The sequence below is a fragment of the Lynx canadensis genome, chromosome B2, assembly GCF_007474595.2.
Source record: "Lynx canadensis isolate LIC74 chromosome B2, mLynCan4.pri.v2, whole genome shotgun sequence".
Lineage (NCBI taxonomy): Eukaryota > Metazoa > Chordata > Mammalia > Carnivora > Felidae > Lynx > Lynx canadensis.
Window position 1 is genome coordinate 114,166,235 of NC_044307.1, and position 25,130 is coordinate 114,191,364.

General features: G+C 37.2%; 1 protein-coding gene across 2 annotated transcripts in view; it reads left to right on the forward strand.

Moving 5' to 3' along the window:
* Window positions 1–25,130, forward strand: part of TRMT11 (tRNA methyltransferase 11 homolog) — a 59,325-nt gene continuing 34,195 nt past the window's right edge. The window contains exons 1-11 of one of the 2 annotated variants that reach the window (XM_030316284.1): window positions 1–111; window positions 6,665–6,730; window positions 8,275–8,348; window positions 9,710–9,791; window positions 9,881–9,973; window positions 10,199–10,333; window positions 11,038–11,194; window positions 19,946–20,026; window positions 23,292–23,456; window positions 23,908–23,980; window positions 24,102–24,233. In XM_030316284.1, coding sequence (XP_030172144.1) covers window positions 31–111; window positions 6,665–6,730; window positions 8,275–8,348; window positions 9,710–9,791; window positions 9,881–9,973; window positions 10,199–10,333; window positions 11,038–11,194; window positions 19,946–20,026; window positions 23,292–23,456; window positions 23,908–23,980; window positions 24,102–24,233 — 1,139 coding nt within the window. In that variant the 5' untranslated portion in view covers window positions 1–30. Of the gene's footprint in view, window positions 112–164; window positions 371–6,664; window positions 6,731–8,274; window positions 8,349–9,709; window positions 9,792–9,880; window positions 9,974–10,198; window positions 10,334–11,037; window positions 11,195–19,945; window positions 20,027–23,291; window positions 23,457–23,907; window positions 23,981–24,101; window positions 24,234–25,130 lie in introns of those variants that run through there. The other variant, XM_030316285.1, reaches the window with a different exon arrangement.

Consider the following 25,130-nt stretch of genomic DNA (forward strand, 5'->3'; position numbering starts at 1 on the left):
AACTGCGCGAGCCGCGCAGGCGCACCTTGGATGGCTGCAATGGCGCTGTCGTGCTCCCTGAATAGATATCTGCTGCTCATGGCTCAAGAGCACCTGGAGTTCCGCCTGCCGGTGAGCCCGCAGCGACCTCCACAACTTAAGGACGGGAGAGGACGGCACGGTGGGGGTTGGTGTGCGGGCGGCGGCGATCGTCCCAGCCTGAGCAAGCAGGGACCCGGGGGTGTGTGCTTGTCGGGGATATCACGGGTCCCCAGTCCCTCGGTCCCTAGGAAGAATCTGAGCTTGGCGGAGGATGTGTGAGAAAGAAGTCCAAGACGCACTCTCTCAGCCTTGCCAAATCTTTTCATTCATTCTTCTACCCATGCGCCAGGTATTGGAGTTAGGTGAATATGACCGGTCCTCTTGCTTCGGGAGCTCTTCGTCTAGCGGAGAATAGAGACAGCCGATAGAAATGCTCAGGGCGGTGTTTTAAGTGGCAAATATGTAGGTCAGAGCCCGTGTGGCAGGGTGGGATTGCTGATGGTGGTAGTAGGTGGTAGGAGTTAGATAATGGAGAAGTTGGAAAAAGTGTTTTATTCATTCAAGAAACATTTTCCGAGTACTTGTAATTGCACTTGCTGGACGCTGGGGATATAAAGATGAAAAAGACTATTTCTGTCTTCAAGGAGCTTACTGTTTAGGCTAAGGGCTGAACAGATGTGAAAACATATTATGAAATAACATTTGTAAGTGCACTGATAGATGCTTAGGGACGTATGAGAGCATAGAAGGGGAATCTAATCCACCTGTGGAGTGAAGGATGTTGGTCTTTAAGATCGCTTCCATTTGACACTTGAAAGGAACTAAAGTATGAATATGAGTTAGCCAGGCCAAGCAGAGAAGTAAGTAAATTAGGATTACAATTTATTATTACTGGATTATGAAATATGTAGCTGAGAGTGACAAGAAGAGAGCAGGAGAGGCAAATAGGGGCCAGAAAATGCAAAGCCTTGAAAACCCTGGAAGGGAAGAGAAAATGTATTTAGCTTGTAAGGGAAATTTACTGAAAATTTTTAAGCTAGGAAGTGACAATAGATTTTTCCTTAAAAATCACTTTGGCAGCAATAATGAGGACAGATTTAAGAGGAATTTGAGTCTAGAATCAGAGACCAGTTATGAGTCTGTTGGCATAGTTTTATTAATAGATCAAGGAGGCCTGAACTGGCAGGGGGTAAGAGGATGGGATAGACTGAGAAAATATTTAGGTGATGAAATCATCAGGACTTGATGATTGAATATGGGGGGAGGGGGGAACAGGGGCCAATTAAGAATGACTCCTGGGGTGCCTATAAGAGCTTCTCCATTTAAAAGGTAGAGCACAGGCAGATAAAAGATTTAAATATTGGTTATGCCAAATTTGATGTGTTTGTGTAATAAGTGGAGATGACTGGGCAGTGAATATATGAGTAGGCACAGAGTACAATATACTGGTAATAAATGTTTGGGAGGCTTCTGCATATGAATACTGGTAGTAAATGGATACTAGGAGGGAAAGTGAAATTATTTAGAGAAAGCACAGTGTCGAAAGAGTGATGGGCCAAATGGAGGTGCTTGAAAGCACTGATATGGAGGGGAAGTGAGAAAAGGAGGTCATGAAGAGGATAGGCAAGTATCAGAATAGGAAGACTGTGAGGGCACAGAAATCAGGAGGGTAAATTTTTAGGAATTTTGCTAAAGCTGTTGTGTAGAATTTTAGGAGGGTAAGCTAGATTGCTTGGTTTAATGGTCGCTGAGAAAAAAGAAGAGATAGACTGCTCCAGAGCAGTCTAGAGCGTAAGAAGGGAAAGTAAGAGATTGGTTAACAGGTTGAGGGAGGCCTAGGGTCAAGCAAAGTTTGTAGGCTGAAGAGAAGGGGAGAATGGCTATAAGGACACAGTGGGGGGTGTTGGCCTTTCACTAGAAGGAGACAGCTTACAAAGGAGAGTTAGTTTGGATGTGGGGTGGCTGCCAGAAGGTCTGCTTTCTAGGTAATGAATGAGTCAGGGTTATTTCTTGAGAGATTAGGGACCAAGCAGTTGAGTGGAGAAGTTGAGAAAAATAGTTTAATTTAAAATAGTCATTGAGAGCAAAATAGGGAGCTGATCGGTTAAAAAATTGTGAACACAGTTGTTAGAGCAAATGCTGAAAATCCAGCTGAGGGTGAAGATCATGTGTTTATAATTGTGCCTGAGAGTCTCTGATTTTCTTCAGTTGTGCTCAATTCACTGGCCTTAGGAATTATGAAGGAGACTGTGGCATCGATTCAGGATTGATGTTTTGCTGGGCTTGTGCATTGGCAAGATAGGGGTGCAGGGCGTAGGGCTTCATGGAGGAAGTAATATTTTAATAGATATTAATTGATAAAGAGTTGTTTTGTTGGTAAAGAGGACTAGAAAGCCCATTTCAGTAAGACACAAAAGCAGGTGTAAAGGCATGGAGGGAGTTGATTATGCTGGTGGTGTGGGGTGTGTGGGAGTGGGGATGAAGTAATGGGCAGTGAGGCTGGAGAGATGGGTAGGATCCAGATTTTGGAGTGTTTTGAAACTATTACAAGGGATTTGGATCTTATTTTTAGATTTAATGGGGAGCCATTGATTCTTTTTTAAGGCAGGAAATGACAATTTTTTTTTCTTTTTAAAACCAGTAAGTGACCAGTAATCATTGGTGTTTTAGAGAATTCTGGAGTATCAGAGGATATCACTTAGAGGATACTGAAGTGGAAATAGAGGCCAAGGAGGGTACGTGCTCCATAGGCAGGCAGTGCAGTGAGAATGGGTGGCTAGGCTGCAGTCTTAACAGCATCCCCAGTACTTGCACATTTTACCTCTTTTCTTTCTCTTAAATTATTCTTAGTCATTGTCTTACCCTAGTGCCAATTTAATCTCCCAAAAAGCTCAGTTCTGTTTTACATTTTCATTGTCCCAAGGCTGAAACTTCTTAGTCTGGCATTAGCCTACCATTGCATGGTTCTTTTCTCTGTCTCCCCCCACCTCCCCACGTCCCCTCCTTCCTACTTCTCCTGCTCCCCACCACAGTGAGACCTGAAGTGAATCCCTATCATTCCTTGAATGATGCCCTCAGTTTTGTGCTTTGGTCTGTGCTGACTTTTGTCTGGTGGCCCTTTCCTATTTCAATGTTCGATCTATTATTGATTTTACATAGTCAGTATTCATTGAGATTGACCCACGTATTTAGTCTATTTTAGGTTTATTTTTTTACTTGTTTCATTTTCAAATTCGCAATTTCCTTAATGGGTGTTTATCCTTTAATAAAATTCTTAATTATGTCTTTTATCCCCTTCAATATAGAAAGCATAGTTAAATATGATAAAAGGAGTCCTGTGGGTATGCTACCTTTGTGTATTGTTTCTCTTGGTTCTTTTTCATATGGGTGCTGGCTTATTTTTAAATATATGCTAGATGTCTTTGTAAAGTTATTTGAAGAAATAACATGAAGACTGGGATGATGTAAATCCTCTTAAAGATAGCAACATTAATGATCTAGAGTGACTTGAACTCATTTTCTGGTGTTAAGTTTTGTTTCTGTTCTGATTCACACATGCTCCTCTGGTATGTAGCTTTTGGGGATCTCAATCCAGACTGAGGGGTTTATCAAGCCATCTTCCTTCTCCATGGATGGCCCAATATTCTTCTGTTTCTCTAGCTCCATTAAGCTGTCAAAAACACTTTCCACCCTCACAGCTGCTTTTGGAATTGATAAATGCCCCAGGAAGCAAGTGGCTGCACCTTGGGATTTTTGGCTTCTCCTGAAGTTTGGTTTGGTAATTCTTATAACGTCTCTATGCCTTCAGATGCCAGGTTTCTCTAGTTCTTCTCAGAAGGCTTAATCTGAATTACCTAGTTTGCCATCAGTGGAAGTGGAAGTCCTCTTTCATTTATACCGATTCTCCCTGTATTACGGGCTTAAGTCAGTTTCCGTGAAAACTTCTAAAACTGAAGTAATCTTTTCTCTCTTGAACTCTGACATAATACCTTTTTGAGCACTCACTGTTTTACACCTCACATTTCAGTTACTAGGTTGAATGTTTTGTTCTACTAGACTGTAAGCTCTCTGAGGATAAAATGTGTGTTTATCTTTACATAGCTTAGTGCCTTGCACATGTTAGTTTTTCAGTAAGTATTGAATTGAGTGAAAGGATCCTTTTGGGGAAGGGAATCAGAAAGGCTGTCAACACTTTTGAGTCAGTCTTCTGTATGAGAACTGCTAAGAAGGAAAGCTGCAATGAGTAGCTGCCTTTATGATTTAAAATGAGCGATTAGGAATGTTCGTGTGGTCCGGTTTTACCTTTGTAGAGTTAATCAGGGCCAATTTTAGTTGGCGCCTGCCTTATTGTACTAAAAGTAGACATCTGGGTTTTATTGCTGGCTCTGAAACAAACTAAGTGTATGAAAAAGTGAGTGGTTAAAAGAACTGAAAATCTCGTATGAATTAATGCATCAGGCATGCCCCAGATCAGGCTGTATTTTTATATCTGATATAAATTCTTTTGTTCCTAATGGAGAAAAATTCCCAACTAGAAAAGTCAATTTGCCATAAGAAGAGTAAAGATTTTGTGTTTTGCTTTTTCCAAGTGGATTGAGTAGTTTAATACAGGTTTTGCTCATAAATTTGAAACTTGGGTCATCATGTCTCGTTTTTAAGTCATTGCTTAAGTTTTAGGTAGTAGAGCTAATGCTATGCCCTAAACTTCAATAATCCTTCACTTTTTTTTTTCCGAAGTAGGAATTTTAAGTGTTTTTTAAAACCTTTGTGGGTTTTTGGCCTGTTACTTTTATATTTTATTATTTTATTTTTATTTATTTTTAATTTTTTTAATTTTAATTTTAATTTTTATTTATTTTTCTTTTTTGAGAGAGTGCACACACAAGCAGGGGAGGGCAGAGGAAAAAAGAGGGAAAGAATCTTAAACAGGCTCTGCACAGAGAGTCCCCAGTCAGGGCATGATCTCACAACACTTAACTGACTGAGCCACCCAGGCACCCCAGCCTGTTACTAATTTTTAACAAGATATCTCAGGAGCAGCAAATTTTGATGTTTTAAATGTAAAGCTGATCTTGGGGTGCTTGGGTGGCTCAGTCAGTTGAGCGTCTGATTTCAGCTTAGGTCATGATTTTGCAGTCTGAGTTTGAGCCCCACGTCGGGCTCTGTGCTGACAGCTCTGAGGCTAGAGCCTGCTTCGGATTGTGTGTCTCCCTCTTTCTTGCTCGCTCTCTCAAAAATAAACATTAAAAAAAATGTAAAGCTGACCTCACAATATGATTTAATATAGAATGAACAGTAATCATTCTAGATCAAAGTAACTCAATCTAGAACTTCATTTTTTTTCTTTTAAGAATTATAACTGTCAGTCTTGCTTGATTTCTTGAGGTACTGGACTTCAGTGTTGTGGTCATCATCATCTTGATTCCTTTACTAACACCCTCATTTCTGTGCGCCTGTTGCCCAGACCTCCTTATTTTGTGAGGTAGCTATGATTCCCATTTTACAGGTGAGAAAACTAAGAGTTGGAGGACTGAAGTGTCTTGTATAAAACCACATGGTCCCTATTTGGAAGAGGTGAAAATAAAATTGTGGTCCCATCTGACTCCCAAGTCCAGTGATACCTCCTATTTAAATGTGTATCACCCATGTTGCAAAATGACTTTTGGGTTACTTTCAGTGATTTACTGATAGACTATGCTAGTTCTTAGTCTCTCCATATAATTCAATTGAATTTAGCTCCTTCTACTACCAGGAATTAAAAAAAAAAAAAGATTTATTTCATAGACAAAAGGAAAAACAGAAAAGGCATGAGTTGCTCAAACCTTCCATTCTTTTTGGTCTTGAAGTAGAGGATGTAGGTGGTCTAGGTATACTGTCTCATGGTGGCTGTGGCTCATGATGAGCTTGGTGATCAAGGCTCCTTGTAGTTGGGATGAAAGGGGACTGTAGGCACCCAGCAGAGGGGACACATCTCTAATTAGGTTACCTCCATAAGACCTACAGAGACCAATGGGATTCTACCTGCTTTATGTTATTTGAGGAGAGTAAATTTGTTAGCAGTACAAATTGTAAAATGTGTATAGTCCTCTTGTATTTAACAACACAAAGTGATTGCTTCATGGAATATACATACTATCTGAACAGATTTCAGCTTTGCATTCCCGATGTTTTTAAAGTAGCTACTGCGTTCTCTTTCTAGTTCTATAACTTTATCCAGAGAGAAGAGGAAGTTCACTTGCTATTAACTTCTGTTTAATGAATCCACAGTGATGCTTCCTGGTTAATCACTTACTTCTTGTCTGAAAATCCTCAACTCATTTGTTTACTAATTCATTTTATTGATCAGTTGTCAGATTTGCTAATCTATAGTTTTTGTCATCTAATATTTTCTAAAATCAGGGCATTTTCTGACCAAGTCTTTTAGCAATCCTCTTGTCTAAAATTTCTCAGAAATTATTTACCATGGTGTGGCTGTAAAATTTTTTCAGAGCTTAGAGTTGTAATTTGTCTGGTGTTGAAACTTAAATGCTTCAGGTAGATCACCAACCCACTCTTTAAAAAGATCTAATTATACCTATATCTGTTAATAGGCTTTGAGTTCCCTGTGTTAAAATGTGTTCTTTCTATAATATTTTCAATATAGGAAATAAAGTCTTTGCTTTCACTTTTTGGAGGTCAGTTCACCAGTAATCAGGAAACTTATGGAAAGGTAAGTTGAATTTATATTTTTCATTAGACCATGTGCAACATATTTATAAGTAGAACCTTGTATTTGAAGAGAAAAACTGCAAATCTTAAATTTATATTTGTATAGTTGCTTGTATCTGTTTCTAGGGGAAATTGAATAAAAAGTATATTTTTGGGGAAAAAAGTTGTGGTTTTGCAAAGTCATTCAAGTTTATTTTCAATATTCATTTAGTTCACTAGGATTTTTAGCTCAGCATCTGTACCATAATGGGTATCTGTCCCTTAAATGAAAAAAAGGGCTGTTTTCCGTTGATGAGGTATGATTAGAATTTAGAATTTAGTGGAATTTCAGACTCATATTGAGAATTATTTAAAAATTTAAAATTGTGCATTTATGAGAATGTGAATTGATGAGATTTGTATTTTGTATTTGATAGTTTATCAGTGTATTAGAGAAGTTTGGAAAATAGAAAAAAGTCATTGACAATTCTTTCACATGACTTATAATTTGAGGGTACTGCCTTCCAGTCTCTTTTCGTATGCTTTTTCCCCTTCAGTTCCAATACTATGAACTTCTGCAGTCTCTTTTTCACTTGATATTATTAATATTAATTATTAACATATGATTAATATTATTAATAGGCACGTATTGCTACGTAGCCTTCATCACTAACAGGGTTATATAATATTTCCATTGAAATTTTTCTGTAGACTAGTATAAATATTGGAAGAAGAAAGACAGGGTATGGAAGGGAGGATTTCTTCCAAAAAATGAGAGAACTTAGTTGAAAGTCGGCTACGGTTGGACTTTACTCCTGATTGACTTTCGTGTATTGAGGGAGGCGGAAAAGAGGGAGATTGTGGATATAATTGGGTGAAAGTGTTGAACTGAGGTCAGGAGGCTGCTTTGTGTTTATGTGTTCTGGTAAGGTGTTATTTGGGTGGAGATAAAAGTGCCTTAATCTTGAGGGTTGAGACAGGGGATTGGTAAACCCTCCTGGGGCACCTGGAACTGTTTTCCTTAGATAAAATAATAAATAATGATAATTTAATAACGTACCCTATGATTTTCCATCATAGTTATTTCAGAGTTCCTCATCTACCCACTCAGATGGCCACAACTACCTAAAAGAGAGGGATCATTCAAGAAATACATTACTTAGAAGTTAAAAATAAAATAGCTGCATTATAAGGAATGATAACAATAAAAAAATTCCGAGATTATACTTTGGGGTAAAATATGCATCCTTTGCATTAATTATTTTGGTCAAAATACATAAGAGAACACATACAGAATTAATCTTAACTGTGTATTTGCTGATCTTTGCATTTATAGTCATTTATAAAAATGTTCTGATGCTGTAGTTTAGTATCCTAACAAATAACCTGTTAAAATAATTCACTTTTTTACTATTGGAGCAATTTTTATTTTGGTTAGAGTCAGATCAGGTATTCTTACATAGACGTTGCAGATAGGAATCTCTCCTTATTGACTTCTTGAATAGAAGCATATGAGGCCATAAAACCAGTTACAAGTAAGTTGTATATATTGTTATTTTTTTTCAGTCTCCTTTTTGGATTCTTAGCATTCCCTCTGAAGATATTGCCAGAAACTTAATGAAACGGACAGTGTGTGCCAAGTAAGAGAAACTTATAATGTTTTCCTGCAGGTTGTACACCATACTTATACTACTCTGTCCTTTTTTGCTCTAGTGGCAGAGAATAGAAGGGGTTAGTTGTGAGGAGCTCACTGTAGCTTGCAGTTACATGAATTTGCCACTGGATGGTGGTGGTAGAACAGGGAGTTCTCTGCTGAAGCAGGGTGGGGGAATCTTAGTGGTGGAATGCATAAATAATTGTTTTGGGATAATGTTTTTAAACTTCTGTATAAACAGGAATATGGTATAAGATGTAAATGCTGTTATTTTAGAGGATAAATGCCACATTTAATTATAACCAAAGTATACAAAATCTAGATGGCTTTTAGTTGGGTGAGCTGATTCAAGTTGAAATGACAAAAAGTGAGGACTGCCATAAAATATGTTTTGATATTTTATTTGTTAGCAGAATCCTGACTGTCATCTCTTGTGTGGAAAGGAAAGGAAGAGTTCGTTTTCAAAGGATAATATTCTCAATCCTAATGGCAGCATTAATTACAGTTACAAAGTAGTTTGAATTTAGATGCACAAAACTGTGCTACTATGTAGAATGCAGTTCCATTACAATGAATTCTTGCTTGCAATGTTTGTATGAAATTTGCTTGTAATTGTCTAAATGTTCCTGGAAATTGGTGGAAGCTTTAGGATTAAAAAAAATTTTTTTTGAACATGTATTAATTTTTGATAGACAGACACAGAGCGCAAGAGGGGGAGGGGCACAGAGAGAGGGAGGCACAGAATCCAAAGTAGGCTCCAGTCTCTGAGCTGTCAGCACAGAGCTTGATGCAGGGCTTGAACCCACAAACCGTGAGATCATGACCTGAGATGAAGTCAGACAGCCACCGAGGTGCCCTGGATTTTTTTTTTTTTTTATAGTAATTTGCTTTTTGTAATCGTTAGGAGAGTAACTACTAGTTACTAAATGTTAGTATTAGCTAAGTATTATTAATAGTAACATTTTAGCTGGTCTTTTTTCTTTTTGTCTTATGGAGAAGACTTTGGGAAAATTGGATTTACTGCACCTTTTCACCTGTTTCACTAAAATAAATGATGTTACTGCATGATTTGTATTCTAGTATAAGAATACAATGATGAAAACCTGGAAAAATCTTGACTCATGTTAAATTTCCCTCCTTCTGTGTAAAGTGAAACTTCTCTGTGTAATTTGAACTAAAGCTATGTTGATTTTTAGGACACATTATTTCTAGCTTAGAAAATACAGGTGATAGTATTACTGTATTGTATTAGTGGAGCAAGCATAACGAACTAGGGGAGTAATTGTTATATATTACTGCACGAGCTGATTTCTTTACTGAATTTAGTACTAATCATTTATTTCCTAGGTCCATATTTGAACTATGGGGTCATGGAAAATCTCCGGAGGAGCTGTATAGTTCTCTTAAAAACTACCCTGCGGAGAAGATGGTACGTAGTGAAATGCGGTTTTATATAGGTATATTTACATATACTGTAGAACTACTAAACTTAAAAGAATTTATCTGCTTTTATTTTAGGTTCCATTCCTACATTCAGATTCTACATATAAAATAAAGATTCACACATTTAATAAAACATTGTCACAAGAAGAAAAAGTCAAACGAATAGATGTAAGTGAATTTAGCTAAAATCAAAATCAAATGTAGTCTGGCTGCTGTTGATAGTTGATAGTACTCAGCTCTGCTAAGTGCTTGTTTTGTAGTACACTGTGTGCTAGGTCATTTTCATGTTTTGTCTTAATGCTGATACCAAACTTACAAGATAGGTATTATTCTGTAAGCACTATTTTTCCTTTACTATTCTAATGAGACATGAGAATTACTTTTATTTTTTAGGCACTTGAATTTCTGCCATTTGAAGGAAAAGTGAATTTAAAGAAGCCACAGCATATATTCTCTATATTGGAGGATTATGGCTTGGACCCAAACTGCATCCCTGAGAATCCACATAATATTTATTTTGGTAGATGGGTAAGCAGGTGTTCTTGTTACCTATTTCAGATCGTTTCTTTAAAAGCTTAATGTTCGACCTTCGAAGGTTCAGAACTACTGTGTGAATTAAAATCGGTGGGAAATATGTGGTTATGTGTTCTGTTTGTTTTTTCAGAGATTCCTGTGAAGTGCAAGAGGCTTGTTAGATACAGGGTCTAGGTAGGAGATGGTATATGGGGGAAAAAATAATGTAAGACTTGTCTGAAAGTCTGAATTGCTTTTTAAGCAGAGAGAAGGCAGAGTGCTGTGATAGCTGAGGGATCTCCTTTGTGGAGCTCTCGAATTTGAGCTTGCCTACTGAAAAGAAATGAGATTACAGCAGAGCAGTTCTGCCCACTTCCCCTAAGGCTGTAAGTGGGTAATGGAAGCTGAGCCTTATGTTACAGAATATTGTTATTTAGCAGAAAAAAAAGAGGTGGCTAAAGTTTATTCACCATCAACCCCTGGAATTATTGCATTCAAATTCAATGCAAATTTAGTTTGAAAAGTCGAAGTCATTTGCAACCATTATGAAATACAAGGTAATTGTCCATAATCACTTCAGTCACAGTTTTTAAAGGAACAAGTTTAGAGCAATGGTAAGTGGAAAGAAGTTCTTATCATTCAGATCCTGTGGTTTTATTGTGAATAATGATCTTAACTCTGTTATGCAGTTACACTAATTTGAAGAATCTCTGATCTAGATTGCAGATGGACAGAGAGAGCTTATTGAGTCATACAGTGTTAAAAAGAGACACTTTATTGGAAATACAAGCATGGATGCTGGTTTATCATTTATCATGGCCAACCATGGAAAAGTGAAAGAAAATGATATTGTCTTTGATCCGTTTGTTGGAACAGGTATTTTTATTTAACTGTTAAAATAGTGCATAGATGTTACTTGTCTATATTAGTCAAGGTCATAGTAATATTTTTGCTAAAAGATTAGTACATTTGGACAATAATCATAATTATCATAAGACAGTGGCTAAGAGACAACCACATATTTGTGTAATAGCCCTGTATGTAACACTTTCACCACTTCAAAGATAATGCTGATACAATTTTGTGAACTTTTTCCCCAGGTAAGCCACTAGGTGGAGAAGCATACTGTCCACTGCAATACCATGCACTGTGGAAGTGTTTTGCAACTATATAGTTTATTTAAGTAGGAGAACTCTTGGGTGGAAAAAAGACTTGAGTGACAAGACAAAAAAATGTGTTCATCATTTAAAATCGATAACCATATATTTACATGGAAAAAAATGGGTAATGTGTCTTATCTTTGGTTTGGTTTATAGAGGTCTATAAGTAAGTGTGAAAGTAAGAAAAGTGACTAATTACCGATGGGCTAGAGCCTGGCTGCTGAGGCTGCAATCTGGGTTTTCTGTACACACTTGATTAGATGTCCGTATAATTAACTGTGTGTAGAAGACTTAAAATTCCAAATTTACCTCATATGGCTCTGTGAAGACATTTTCCTGCTTCACCCCATGTTTTGCTGGGTCTTATTCATGCCTAGGGGATACTAGCATTTAGGATTGTCTGGCTAAATTCATTGTAATTCAGATTATGTAGGAACAAATTATATTTGTGGTTGGAGTTTCTCCCTGTAGCTGTCTTTCCTCATCAGAAACTTGGGAAGCAGTGTTGATGCAATAGCTAACGTTGAATTAGAAAGAAAAAATCTTCCTGAGGAGATTATGGCACAGGGAGAGGTTATGTGACTTAGCTAAGGTTATACAGTGTATAAATTTCATGAGATTCAAACTTAAGCAGTCTGACTCCAAAGCTCATGCCCTTGACTGCTATCCTATCTGTATTAGGATCTGTCGGCCAACTATTATACCATAAACTAACTTGAAGAATGTCTCCACATGTGATTAGGAAGAAATAGTATCAAAGTCAAGAGATTTCCAACTTGGAATGATTTTCTGTGTTTGTTGTTGAATTAATCTGCTAGTGAGTCTGTCTTCCCCACTCCACCAGTGTCTCCATATATCCCACATCGAACATATTATCTGTTTGTTTCTTTCTTCATTATCCTAAGTGCCTCCCCCCACTTTTTGTTTAAGTTTATTTTATTTTGAGAGAGAAAGAGAGAGCAAGCACATGGGAGGGGGGGGAGGGAGGGAGGAAGAGAGATAGGGGGTGGGGGAGGAGAATTCCAATCAGGTTCCAGGCTCCATGTTGTCAGCGCAGAGCCCCATGTGGGGCTTGAACCCATGACTGTGAGATCATGACCTGAGCTGAAATCATGAGTCGGACGCTTAACTGACTGAGCCACCCAGGCGCTCCCTCTCCCCACTTTTTTGTTAAACTGTTGTTGGAAATAATACCAAACTTATAGCAAAGATCTAAGAATAAAAATATAACAGAGAACACTGGCATATACTTGATGCAGATTAAACTATTATTAACGCTTGGCCTCATTTTGCTTTATTATTTGTTTTCTTTTTATGTTTTTTCAGGGAGACACGTTAAAACCGCATAAATATTCTATTCCACATCTAAATTACCCTCACCCCTGTCAGGTTGTCACGTTTAGCACTCATTGATGATTCTTGCCTGAACCAGTCTTAACTTTGATGGTTACAAAGGGATGATTTCCAATAACAGCATTCCCCCCACAATAACCCTTTGACACTCATTTTATTATAAGCAAGAGCCCTTTCTTCTCTTCTATGTATTTATTATTAATATAAACTTGTAGATTCCCTTATTTCTCCTTAGTGGTCTATAATCCATTACTTATTTTGTTGCTCAAATTGTCCCACATATGCCAAGTGAGAGCCCTTTTGCACTGGATCTTTGTGACACGTTTCTATCTTATTTTTGAGCACTTTCTTACTTTCTGGCTTATCTTTTTACCTGCCCAAATCCTGGAATCAGTCATTTCTCTAAGAAACCATTGTTTCTTTTAGTGAAAATAGGATTAGAGACCACCAAGGTCTGGGTGCTAGACATCTTTGTTTCTCAACTCTTTCAGCAGGGAAGCTAGGACACTTGTGTGTGTATGAGCACATTATGTGTATAAATGTGTATGCAGATACATGTTCCTACATGTTCATGTACACTGCAAATTCTGGTCTATGCTGACAGATTTCTTTCTTGCCTATCCCTATTCCATTTTTACATGTGCCTTCTTCTTCAGTGAGAATCCTGTTTCTGCTCACCATGCACAGGTTTATTCTTTTGCTCATTCCTATCATGCATCTAAAATAGTTTCAAAATTGCTTTGTCCATACCTCTAAAAGCAAAGCAAAACAATACAAAACCCTATCAAAATGATACGTTTTTGGGGTATGTATTCAGTTCTCTACCTCATCTGTCAGTAAAGTCAAATATTGTGCTTCTTTTCCCCCTTCATTTACAAATCAGTTCGGAGTTCATTTTTTCTGTTTGCCCTCAGTTTTAGATTTTTACCTCCTTCCATTCTTGTTGATTTCGTTTTAAATACGTAGAAGCTCAATTTGCTTCCAAAAGTCAACTATACAGGAGGTGTACTCAGACAGATGTCACTCCTCTCCTTATCTCTTCCACCTTCCTCCCCGCCTAATCCCTTGTAGATAACCAACTTCTTTTTTAGTTGATTCTCCATTTTTTTTTTTAAGGATAAGCAGATATATGTACATTTTATTTCTACTTTTTTCTTACACAACTTTGCTTTTTTTCACTTAATAGTATTTCCTGGAAATCACTTTCTGTTAATTCACAGAGATTGTCTTCATTCTTTTTTATAGTTGTACTCCATGGGTGTATGTACTATAATTTATTCAAATGGTCTCCTATACTTGGACATGGGGAGTGTCCAGTGTTTTACAGTTATAAATCATGCCCGCAATGAATAATCTTTTGAATATATACTCGCATAATGTTGGAGATGTGGCTCTAGGGTAAATTCTTAAAAGTAGGATTGCTGGGTTGACGAATGTATGCACGTGTAGTTTTGTTAAATGCTGCCAAATTCCTCTCCATTGTGCCATTTTATATTCTTGCCAACAGCATATGAGAGTCCCTGTTCTCCCACAGCCTCACCAGCACGGTTCATTGTCCAGGTTTTCAGGTGTTGCCAGTCGGTTGGATGAAAATGTTATCTTGATGTAGTGTTATTTTGTATTTCTCTTATGAGTGAAGTCTAATAATCTTTGATTTTTTAGGGGGCACTTTTTTAACTTTTTTTGAATTATCTTTCCTCTCTTTTGTCCATTTTTATGTAGACATTTTGTTTTTTATTTTTTTTTAAATATGTTTTTTTTTTTTTCCAAAGTTTATTTTTTTATTTTTGGGACAGAGAGAGACAGAGCATGAACGGGGGAGGGGCAGAGAGAGAGGGAGGCACAGAATCGGAAACAGGCTCCAGGCTCTGAGCCATCAGCCCAGAGCCTGACGCGGGGCTCGAACTCACGGACCGCGAGATCGTGACCTGGCTGAAGTCGGACGCTCAACCGACTGCGCCACCCAGGCGCCCCTGTTCTTTATTTTTGAAAGTATTTTGTATGTTAGGGGACATTAGCCCTCCCTGTTGTTTTGTTTTTTGTTTTTGTTTTGGTTTTGCTTTTGTTTTTTTCTCTTTTTCTTTTTGAGAGAGGGGTGTCAGGCACGAGTGGGGGAGGGGCAGAGGAAGAGGGAGAGAGGGAATCCCAAGCAGGCTCCACACCCAGCTCAGAGCCCAAGGCAAGGGGGTCACCATCTCACCACCATGAGATCATGACCTGAGTCAAAATCAAGAGTCTCTCAACTGACTGAGCCACTTAGGCACCCTCCTTATTTACCCCTGTTTTCCATATGTATATAAAATGTATAAATTATTAAATATATACATATATATGTACACACATACAAAATTAAATATATTCTTTCCATTTGCCATTTAACTTTGCAAGTAATTGCTTTTTTGCCATTCAGAAGTTTTCCCTGCATCTAAGTTATATAGAGGAATCTAGCTATGTTTTCTTTTCGTGCTTCTATGTTTTAATTTTTTCTTTTAAATCTCTGGTTTATTGGAATTTTTCTTGTATACTATGAGGAATGGATCCAATTTCTTTTTCCAAATGTTAAACCCTTTATTAATCCTTAATTTGTTCTTGAACTTTAACAACTTTTCCTGTGAACTGAGAAGTCTTTGAGATACATACATGTACATAATATGTATACAATATGTAGACAACACCATAAAGGTTACAGAGTTCCTATGTACGTAAAATTTCTTTCCTTTCCCTTGATGTATATGAGGTTTGGGTGTATAATGAAATGCTAACTGCCACAGCAATCAAAATATTGATTACCTTCAGTGTTTGTTAAGAGGCCAAAGAGACCTGCCTCTAATTAAGCTGCTTTAGAGCAGCTTCCTTAGAGTGGTTAGGATATCTTGGTCATGTGACTGTTTACATAGGACAATTATGGAAATTTGCAAAGAGGAAGATCTTTGCAAAAAATGCTGCTAAAATATATTTTTGTAATTTGTGTTTGTAATCTAAGCATAGATTTTCGAGCTTTAGTTTTTGGTGCTTTAGGTTTTTAACTTGGTGATAGTCCATAACTGTGAATAGACACAGTTCTAAGTATCATTTGTCTTCTTTCTTGGGCCTTTGTCTCACTGATGGGTAGTACCTTCTGAAGGATTGCAGAAATAGTAGCCTAGTGCCCTCTTCCATGGCCATAGTTTTTCACAAAGTATTTGATGATATTTTATCCTTATGTTTCCGTTTCTAGTATTAAAAACAAAGTCAAGTGCATTCAATCTTTTCTCATTTTAAAAGCACAAAATTAAAATGTATTGCACTCCCGAATGCTTTATCCACTGACTTCTCATGACCTGTGATTTTCTCAAGGTTACAGAGTAGAAGGTTTCTGGGAAACTGAAAGGAGAGCATAATCTTTTTCTGCCTAAATGCCTTTCCTTTTTCTTTGAGACAGTCTGCTATTGTTGTCTAGGATGACAGTATGAACTGCAGAAACACACTATTTTTTCATTTTAGTGAATATGTTGAGTTTAACTTTAATAAGATTAAAAATTTTTTTTGTTTATTTATTTTTGAGAGAGAGAGAGAGAGAGAGAGAGAGACAGAGAGAGAGAGAGAGACGGCTTGAGCGGGGGGAGGGGCAGGGAGAGGGAGACACAGAGTCCAAAGCAGGCTCCAAGCTGTGAACTGTCAGCACAGAGCCCACTGTAGGGCTCAAACTCACAAAACTCTGAGGTCATGACCTGAGCCAAAGTCGGACACTTAACTGACTGAGCCACGCAGATGCCCCTTAATAAGATTTTTTAAAAGTTGTGTGTATCCATTTTTTTTCCCCAAGAGAGAAGGTATGTATCATTGGCCAGCTCAATCCTCTTAGTATTTAGGAAGTTAGGAAGTCCTGTTGTTCTAATATGAGCACAGCTACAGGATGGATGAGAATGAATATGTTGAGTACTATAATGGTACCAGCCTGCCTGTGATATATAAGAGTTGTGAATGGTATGCAAGTCATATTAACTGAGTGTGCCCCTTTACTTACTTAATTTGTTTGATAACAAATTTAATTTTGTTTATCTAATTGGTAAGCTAAGTGTATATGTCATTTCAATTGGTGCTGACCCCAAAGGAAATTAAATGGCATAGAGAAAGCAAATAGGATGAGTTTAAATCTTTACTCTATCAGTCATTATGTCACTTTGGGCAGCATTCTTTACTTGTCTGAGCCTCAGTTCCATCATTGATAAAATGGTAATAGTAATACATTGTGAGGTTAAGTGAGATAATACATGTATATGGAATTCTTAGGAAGTTGCCTGATGTATGTAGACACTCAGTGAACTGTAATGGTTATCACTATTTTTAAATTATTATTTTGTTAGAAGCATGGATGCCTGTTTGGTGAAAGATGTTAGATATAGCCAGTATTGAATGGTGATGATAAACAATTTGGCCATGAGCTCATTTTCTATTCCCTTCTTTGGCTAATTTCCAAGATACTCATAATTTGCAACTGTTGACAATTGTGACAACAGGCAAGGAAAGTGAGTTAAAATCACGAACATCTAATTCTTTGTAATGAAAATAATTGGTACAAGTGTCTGCCGGTTGTTCTAGGTAGCTGTGGTGTGATTTTAGGATGGAGCTTCATAGATACACTTTTGATTCCTTTTCTCCTCCATCTCAAGTAAGTCAGCTGTTATGGTAATTGAGAATATAGCCAAGAGACTATTAAGTATTCCTTGGCTGCTTCTACCTTCAGATAGCCCATAGTATAGGGAAAGGGGTGTAGCTCCTTTTGGAATTTCATCGTTGCAGAATGATAGACACAGGTCCCAGGTGTTGGGAAACTGACTGTCCTGGTCATGGGAAGAGACAAGGAGGGAAGAGATAATTGATCCCTATAAACCTGTGGAAGAGTCTCTGCTTCCTTCTCATTTTTGTCCACAACACTTTGTAGTCTCCTTTTCCTTTTCCTTGTAGACTGAATAGCTCACCTAGTAAAATTTTTATTTTCTAGCGATATCCTTTTGCTCAGGCAGCTGGTGTGACTTGAGTTCTATTTTAAAAAGGATAAAGTAGATATAATTGCACTTCATTTTTCCTCCTTCTCTCCTTTTCTTTCAGCAAAACCAAATCCCAATTTCTCATTTCTACACTTTTATGAGGCTTTTCACTTAAATCTCTAACGATGAAAGTCATACATTAGTTTCTGTATTATAAAGAAGTTCCACTTATTGTGTCCTTTTGCCTATAAGATATTGTCCTAACCTTAAAGTGGTTACAGTTTAAGAAAGCAAATATTAAAACACTGAGTTTGTGGTATTTGTACACTTGATAGCATAGTAAGAAATTGGGTGAGTCATATTACCTGCTCCCTCACCACTTCACCCCTCCTTTATCACCCCTTCCACCAGAAAGCATCAAGGAAACTCCAACTGGACTAGAACTAAATGCAAAAAAAAAAAAAAAAAAAAAAAAAAAAAAAAAAAAAAGCTTCAATTTAATTGAGAAAACAACTAGATGATTAACAGTGATTACCCAGTGACCAGTTCAGAGAAACTAATTTATAATGATTTTATTTAAAATTTGAAAGCTTAAAGGGCATGGAGTTAACAGATGCCGTCTAACGGATTATCCATCTCCTTCCAGCAGTGTGCTCTAAATTGGCTCTTCTCAAAACACACTCTAACCAAATGGATAAGGTTCTGTTTAAGGAAGCACAGGAAAGCTTTTCTGTTCCCCTTGGCAACTAGTTCTTCTAGGTGAGTATCTGCCTTAATTGGCAGAATTGTAGTAATTCCTCATAATTTGGGTGAGGTGATTTTGTGAGAATTCCAAGCCATCACAATACAGTATCTTTCCTAAATATGGACGGTTCCATTTATAGAGCAAGAGTAGTAAGGTCATAGCTTACCTCTCACGCAAATGCTTCTGGTAGTTAGTATGAGGGAACCTAGGTTTTGGTTTCTGCTGTACTTTTAGTCCTTCATTTCTCTTCTTCATGGACTTCAATAATAGCAGTCAGTTACAGTATTTTTCACAAGCAAAGTATATTTAAGTACATGTTCCCAGACTGTGTTTTAAATGGCTATGGAAGGAACACCATTCAATTATAGATCTTGACCCTCTGGAGGCACTACCCATCCTCGTGTTAGAGATGACCTTTGTAAAGGATATAAGGGAAAATACATAGTTATTTTCCCTTATCTGAGTTGGTGCATAGTTTAAGAATATATTTCTGATGTCCGTTTTACTGACACGCCTTTCTACAGTATAGCTATTAGGACAAAGAGCATTTTACGTTGGATGATTAAAAAGTAAAGTTCAATGAGAAGTACAGTTACTAAAATATTTAACTTTGTGACTTTTTTCTTAAACAATTTAAAAATGTTATTACTTTTTAAAGACTTCCGTTAATTTTTAAATCTTTATTAGGATTTTCTTCGTATGTGAGCTGGTCACAGCTAACAAGTTATTTAGTCCGGTCAAATTGCATTGGGATATTTGTTCTGACTTTGATCACAGCACGAAGTAAACAGAAAAGTTGTATTATTTATGTGTATGCTTGATAATAGTTATTCAGAAATTCATTTTTACAGTTTAAAAAAAGAGATTATCGCTTCACTGGTTACAGGAATAACTATTTCTTGTCCTAACATTTTAATTTTTGTAGGGATTAATGTCTTACATATTAATTATGCCCTATTTAGTTATTTGAAACCCTGATTTCAGTGGGAATTGAGCCCAAATGTCAGAATTTATTTATTGCCAACTCTTTATGTAGCAGCCTTTTGTGCTCATTTGTAAGCAAGGATCAAGATGCTTTGTATAGACGTCTCAAAGTCAGATGAAGATGTCTAAACATCCATTATTTTGATCAAAAAGTAATTTTCCCTAAGTAGTGCATTTAGAGTAATAATGATCCCAGGACATGCATTAATTCCCTATGTTGTGACCATTGTAATGAGCACAGCTTTGGGGTTTGTTTCTTTAGTTCTGAGGCCTGCTAAATATAGTCAGGACCAGTGTTACTCTATGGTACTCTGCCTACAGCTAGTCAGTAAGACTCTGGATCAAATTAAATAGGGGAAGAAACAACAGTCTGGGACTTTCTGGTTAAAAGACCATAATTGTGTGATTTTTTCAGGTGGCCTTCTGATAGCATCTGCTCATTTTGGTGCATATGTATGTGGGACAGACATAGACTACAATACAGTTCATGGCCTAGGTGAGTAGAGGTTCTAGACAGTGTTACAGTCTTTGTTCTTGTACCAAATGTGCCTTTATAATAATTAAACAGGTTTATATGGTATTATACATCTATCTTTAGTGTTAAGATACAGTGTTGTGATATAATGTAGTTTTACTTATTTTTCCAAACAGTAAGATTTCATTGGTTATCTGCTTTTTATGAAGTGATCCAGTATGTACAAAGTGATCTCCTGGGTAACACAAAGATGGCTAAGGGAGAGCTCTCCCCTCAGAGGTATTTATGGTTTTAGTTAAGAGAGATTTTTTTCCCCTTTGTTTTATAGTAAGAGATTTCTAAAAAGTTGGCAAACTACAAGGCTGTGAACTTTAGAGTTGGGAAAGAAGTTGGAGAGGGACTAGCCATTTTATTTATTTTTTAGAGAGAGAGGGCACAAGTGAGCAAGGGACAGAGAGAGAGAGAGAAAGAGAGAGGGAAGAGCTAGAGAGAAGCAGGGCTCACCCTAAGCGGGGCTTGTGCTCACCTGAAGCAGGGTTCAAGCTCATCTGATGTGGGACTTGAACTGATGAGCCATGAGATCATGATCTGGGCCGAAGTCAGATGCTTGACTAACTGAGCCCACCCGAGCGCCCAAAACAAGCCTTTTTCTTTTTTTTTTTTTTTTCCCAACGTTTATTTATTTTTGGGACAGAGAGAGACAGAGCATGAACGGGGGAGGGGCAGAGAGAGAGGGAGACACAGAATCGGAAACAGGCTCCCGGCTCTGAGCCATCAGCCCAGAGCCCGATGCGGGGCTCGAACTCACGGACCGCGAGATCGTGACCTGGCTGAAGTCGGACGCTCAACCGACTGCGCCACCCAGGCGCCCCAGAGAAGCCATTTTCTAATCAGCATGTCCATATTAATAAAACATACAGTTTCTTTTTAAAGATTGTCACCATTTTTTTATTCAGTAATCATATATTGTGTGAATACTAGATTAATTTCTAGTCCTTGAATACTATATCGATTTTAATTTCATAACCAACCAAAATATCTTTGCAACAGTTAAGGTGATAGTAACTTAGAAGATTCTGTGTTAGACTGAGGTTAACTTGAGACAAATATTTGCTTGCTTTTGAGGCAATTTTGGAAATTATTTTGAAATCTAGACACTTTGCTAATGTATGTATGTGATTGGATGGAATTGAATCAAACTGGAAAAATTTCTATATTTCCATATTCCATAATATTTCCATATTACCTGAATAGTACTAAAAATGTCAAGTTTCACTGATGATTTTGAAATTCTGTTCATGTTGGTATTCAATTATTGTATCTAGAATCAGCCTTTTGAACACCCTTTTTCTGTTTGTCACCCAGTTATTCTCAAGTTATTGTATTGGTAAGAATTTACCATACTTTTCTCCCCCCTAAAAAATTTGACATATTGTGCTTGATGAACAGTCTTTTTTCCTAACTTGACTATAAGGAATTTAGTATATTTATCATAAGGAAAATTGGTTATATTAAGTTCACCTAAATGGGCTATCCAGAAAAAGATATTCTTGGCAATATGTTAGAGCAGACAGAGTGCTAAGAATTATTTCAGTTAGCTTTTAGTAGAAGCAATATGTTTGCTTTAAGGGGATTGTCCTGTATAATTTAATAGAATTCTTATTTATGAAAATTATGTTTAAAGTTATTTATAACCTTTCAGTTTACTTGTATAGAATTCTGATTGAGGTTGAATTTTTTCAGAGCTTATCCCAGATGCTGTTAAATAGGCCCTTTGTTTCTTATGCTTATAATCTCTTTCTATACTCTGAAATATTCTCAAATTTCTGCTATTTTAAAAATACAAAACCTTTTCTATTCCTGTAGGAGCCCTCTAGCTGCCACTATTTTCCTTTTCCTTTTGCCAAAGTGTATCTTGAAAGCTGGTATTTATTTGCTGTCTCTTTTTCTTCATCTTTCACTGTCTTCTGCCCAGTATTTTTTAACTTCTGTGCCTACTGAAATCTCTTAGTAGGACCACAGATCTACAGCATTTGGCAGTGTTGAACTTTGTAAACCTCCCTTGGTTTCCTAGACAGTGATCTCATCAGGTGGTACTTGCTTTACTGTTCTGTCTCTGGCTCCTTAAGGCCTTGCAGTTTTCTTTGACCTGTATTAACATGTTGTTTTCTCCAGGCATCTCTCTTTGACCACTTCTCCTATCACAGTGCATGTTATTCAGAGTCATGTCATTCTTCTTCTTTTGATTTTTAAATTTTGTGTTTTTTTTTTTTAATTTTTTTTTTTCAACGTTTATTTATTTTTGGGACAGAGAGAGACAGAGCATGAACGGGGGAGAGGCAGAGAGAGAGGGAGACACAGAATCGGAAACAGGCTCCAGGCTCCGAGCCATCAGCCCAGAGCCTGACGCGGGGCTCGAACTCACGGACCGCGAGATCGTGACCTGGCTGAAGTCGGACGCTTAACCGACTGCGCCACCCAGGCGCCCCTAAATTTTGTTTTTATTGTGAAGTAGATCAAGATGCAGAAGAGTGTATAAAAATAGAATAACTATAGAACAAACACATAACTGCCACCTAGGTCAATAAAAATGTCATTCATTCTTACAGGATTAACTTTAAGTGCATATATTCTGGCCTGTACCCACTAAATAGCTCTTTCTGAATGATCTATAGGTAGCTGGTAAGCAAGGTTGATACATCTCAAGTAAATCTCATTTTTTCCCTTAAGCTTGTTTTCCTCTTGGTTTTTCTGATCTTAATCAACAGTATCATCATCCACTTGTGATGCCTAAACCAGAACTTTGAACTTCTTCCTTCAATCCTCATTTTAACTTTTCTTCTGTAATGTCTCCATTTTGCTTCCTCTCTACATGGTCCTAGAGCTCCATATTTCCCAAGTTAGCTCTCTTCATTTATCATTTATCTGATTCATCACTATTTCTATATGGGGCTGTTTGCTCCTGCAGGAAAAGGACCATGTTCTTTTCAGCTCTGTATCTTACTTGTATATGCTTTGAGTTTGGTAAGTATTGAATGAGTGTTTTAAGGCAGTTTCACTTGAAAGGTGACAGAACAAGATCAGGTAGAAAGTATGTTTTACTGTTCAAAATATTTTTTGTAGTAAATGGAAATAAAAATAAGTTTATGTAAATAAAATTAATAACTTGAACAAGTTTTATTGTAAATATAGGTGTAAAGGAGTTAAAAATTACTTCTAGCTAAATGACAAGAAGAATGTTCTATTTGATTTAGTAGTTTCTGTATTCCTTTTTCTTTCCCTTCAGGAAAGGCTAGTAGGAAAAACCAGAAATGGAGAGGACCAGATGAAAACATTAGGGCAAATCTTCGGCAGTATGGTTTAGAGAAGTATTACCTTGATGTCCTGGTTTCAGATGCATCTAAACCTTCCTGGAGGAAGGGCACATATTTTGATGCAATCATCACTGATCGTAAGTTTATTTTTATACAAAAGTAGGAGTAGAATTAGTTCCCTAAAGTCACTTACACTTAAAATACAAAACTTATCAACACACACAAAAATGTCAGCCTTGTCTTCTCCCTACCTCTACTGTCTTCATATTTCTTTATTTTTCCCTCTGGGACAATAATATCCAGTCTAGTATCAGGTATTACATTTGGTAATCTCTTTTAGGCCTCTTTTAGTTTGTCACACTTTCACAGCCTTTCTTTTTTATGACACTGACATTTTTGAAGAACACATTGGTTTGCTGGCCCTCCCACGGTTTTAAGTAGAATCTTCCTTGTGTTGTGTATTCTTGGCTGGAATATTTTATAGGCAGCAATGAGTTCCTTGAGTGTCACTCTAGAGACCCATGATGTCCATCTGCGCCTCATTGGTGATTAGGTGACTTTTGGCCACATTACTTGTTTTTTGCCTAGCCCCATATGGTATCAGAGAATCTACAAGAAGAACAGGTTCTCAGAAGGAAATACCAAAGGGGATCGAAAAATGGTAAGTGACAGTTAAATGCAATAGGTTACTATTTTGAAAAGAGCATGTTGTTCTTTTTAATTAGCATAGTTTAAGCCTTAAGATTTTTCATTGATTTTGAAATTTTGTTTTCTTTTTCTAGTCCAGAAAGCCATGTTCCTGTTTCCCTGAGTTATCATCTGAGTGACATGTTTTTTGACCTGTTAAACTTTGCAGCGGAGACCCTTGTATTAGGTGGAAGACTAGTCTATTGGTTACCAGTATACACACCAGAGTATGTAATGTTAAATAATTTTATTTTTTAATTTCACTTTCGTTATGGTATTTGTATATCTAGTATATTTTCCCCCTATTTCCAGTTGTATTCAGGGTAAATATATTTGTGTTTAATGTTTATAACAGTCTTTGTTTACCTACATATGTGTATAAAACCAGCCCTTTTCTCTTATTGAATTGCTTTAACCTTTTTATTTTATATCAGAAGTTGGCAAACTATAGCCTGTGGGCCAGATGTGGTCCTCAGCCTATTTTTGTAAGGCACTTGAGCTGTGTTCTTACATTTTTAAAGAGTTGTTAAAAAGTAAAAAAACAACAACAAAGAAAGACATGTTACAGAAACATATGTGGTCCACAAAGGCTAAAGTACTTACTGTCTGGCCTTTTAGAGGAAAGGTTTGCCAACCACTGTTTTATACCGTTTTTAACTCAGTGTCTGATAAATCATAGCTCTTCAGTAACTGTTTTGCCAGGCCACAAACATAGGTAATTTTTAACAGCTTAGTGGAGTGATTCATCTACTACTAGCTAGCTTTAAATATCTATTGGCTATTATGATCACCTTAAATGCAGTAAATTTTTTTTTTTTTTTAATTAGAGCATGTGTGCATGGGAGAGAGGCAGAGAGAGAGAGAATCTTATATTTTTTTTTTTTTGAGAGAGAGAGAGAGAGAGAGAGTAAGGCAGAGAGAGAGGGGCGGAGAGGGAAACAGAGAATCCCAATCAGGCTCCATGCTGTCAGAGCAGAGCCTAATACTGGGCTCAATCCCACAAACCGTGAGATCATGACTTGAGCTGAATCATGAGTCAGATGCCTAACAGACTGAGCCACCCAAGTGCCCTGAGAGAATCTTAAGCAGGCTCCATGCTCATTGAGGAGCCCCGTGCAGGGCTC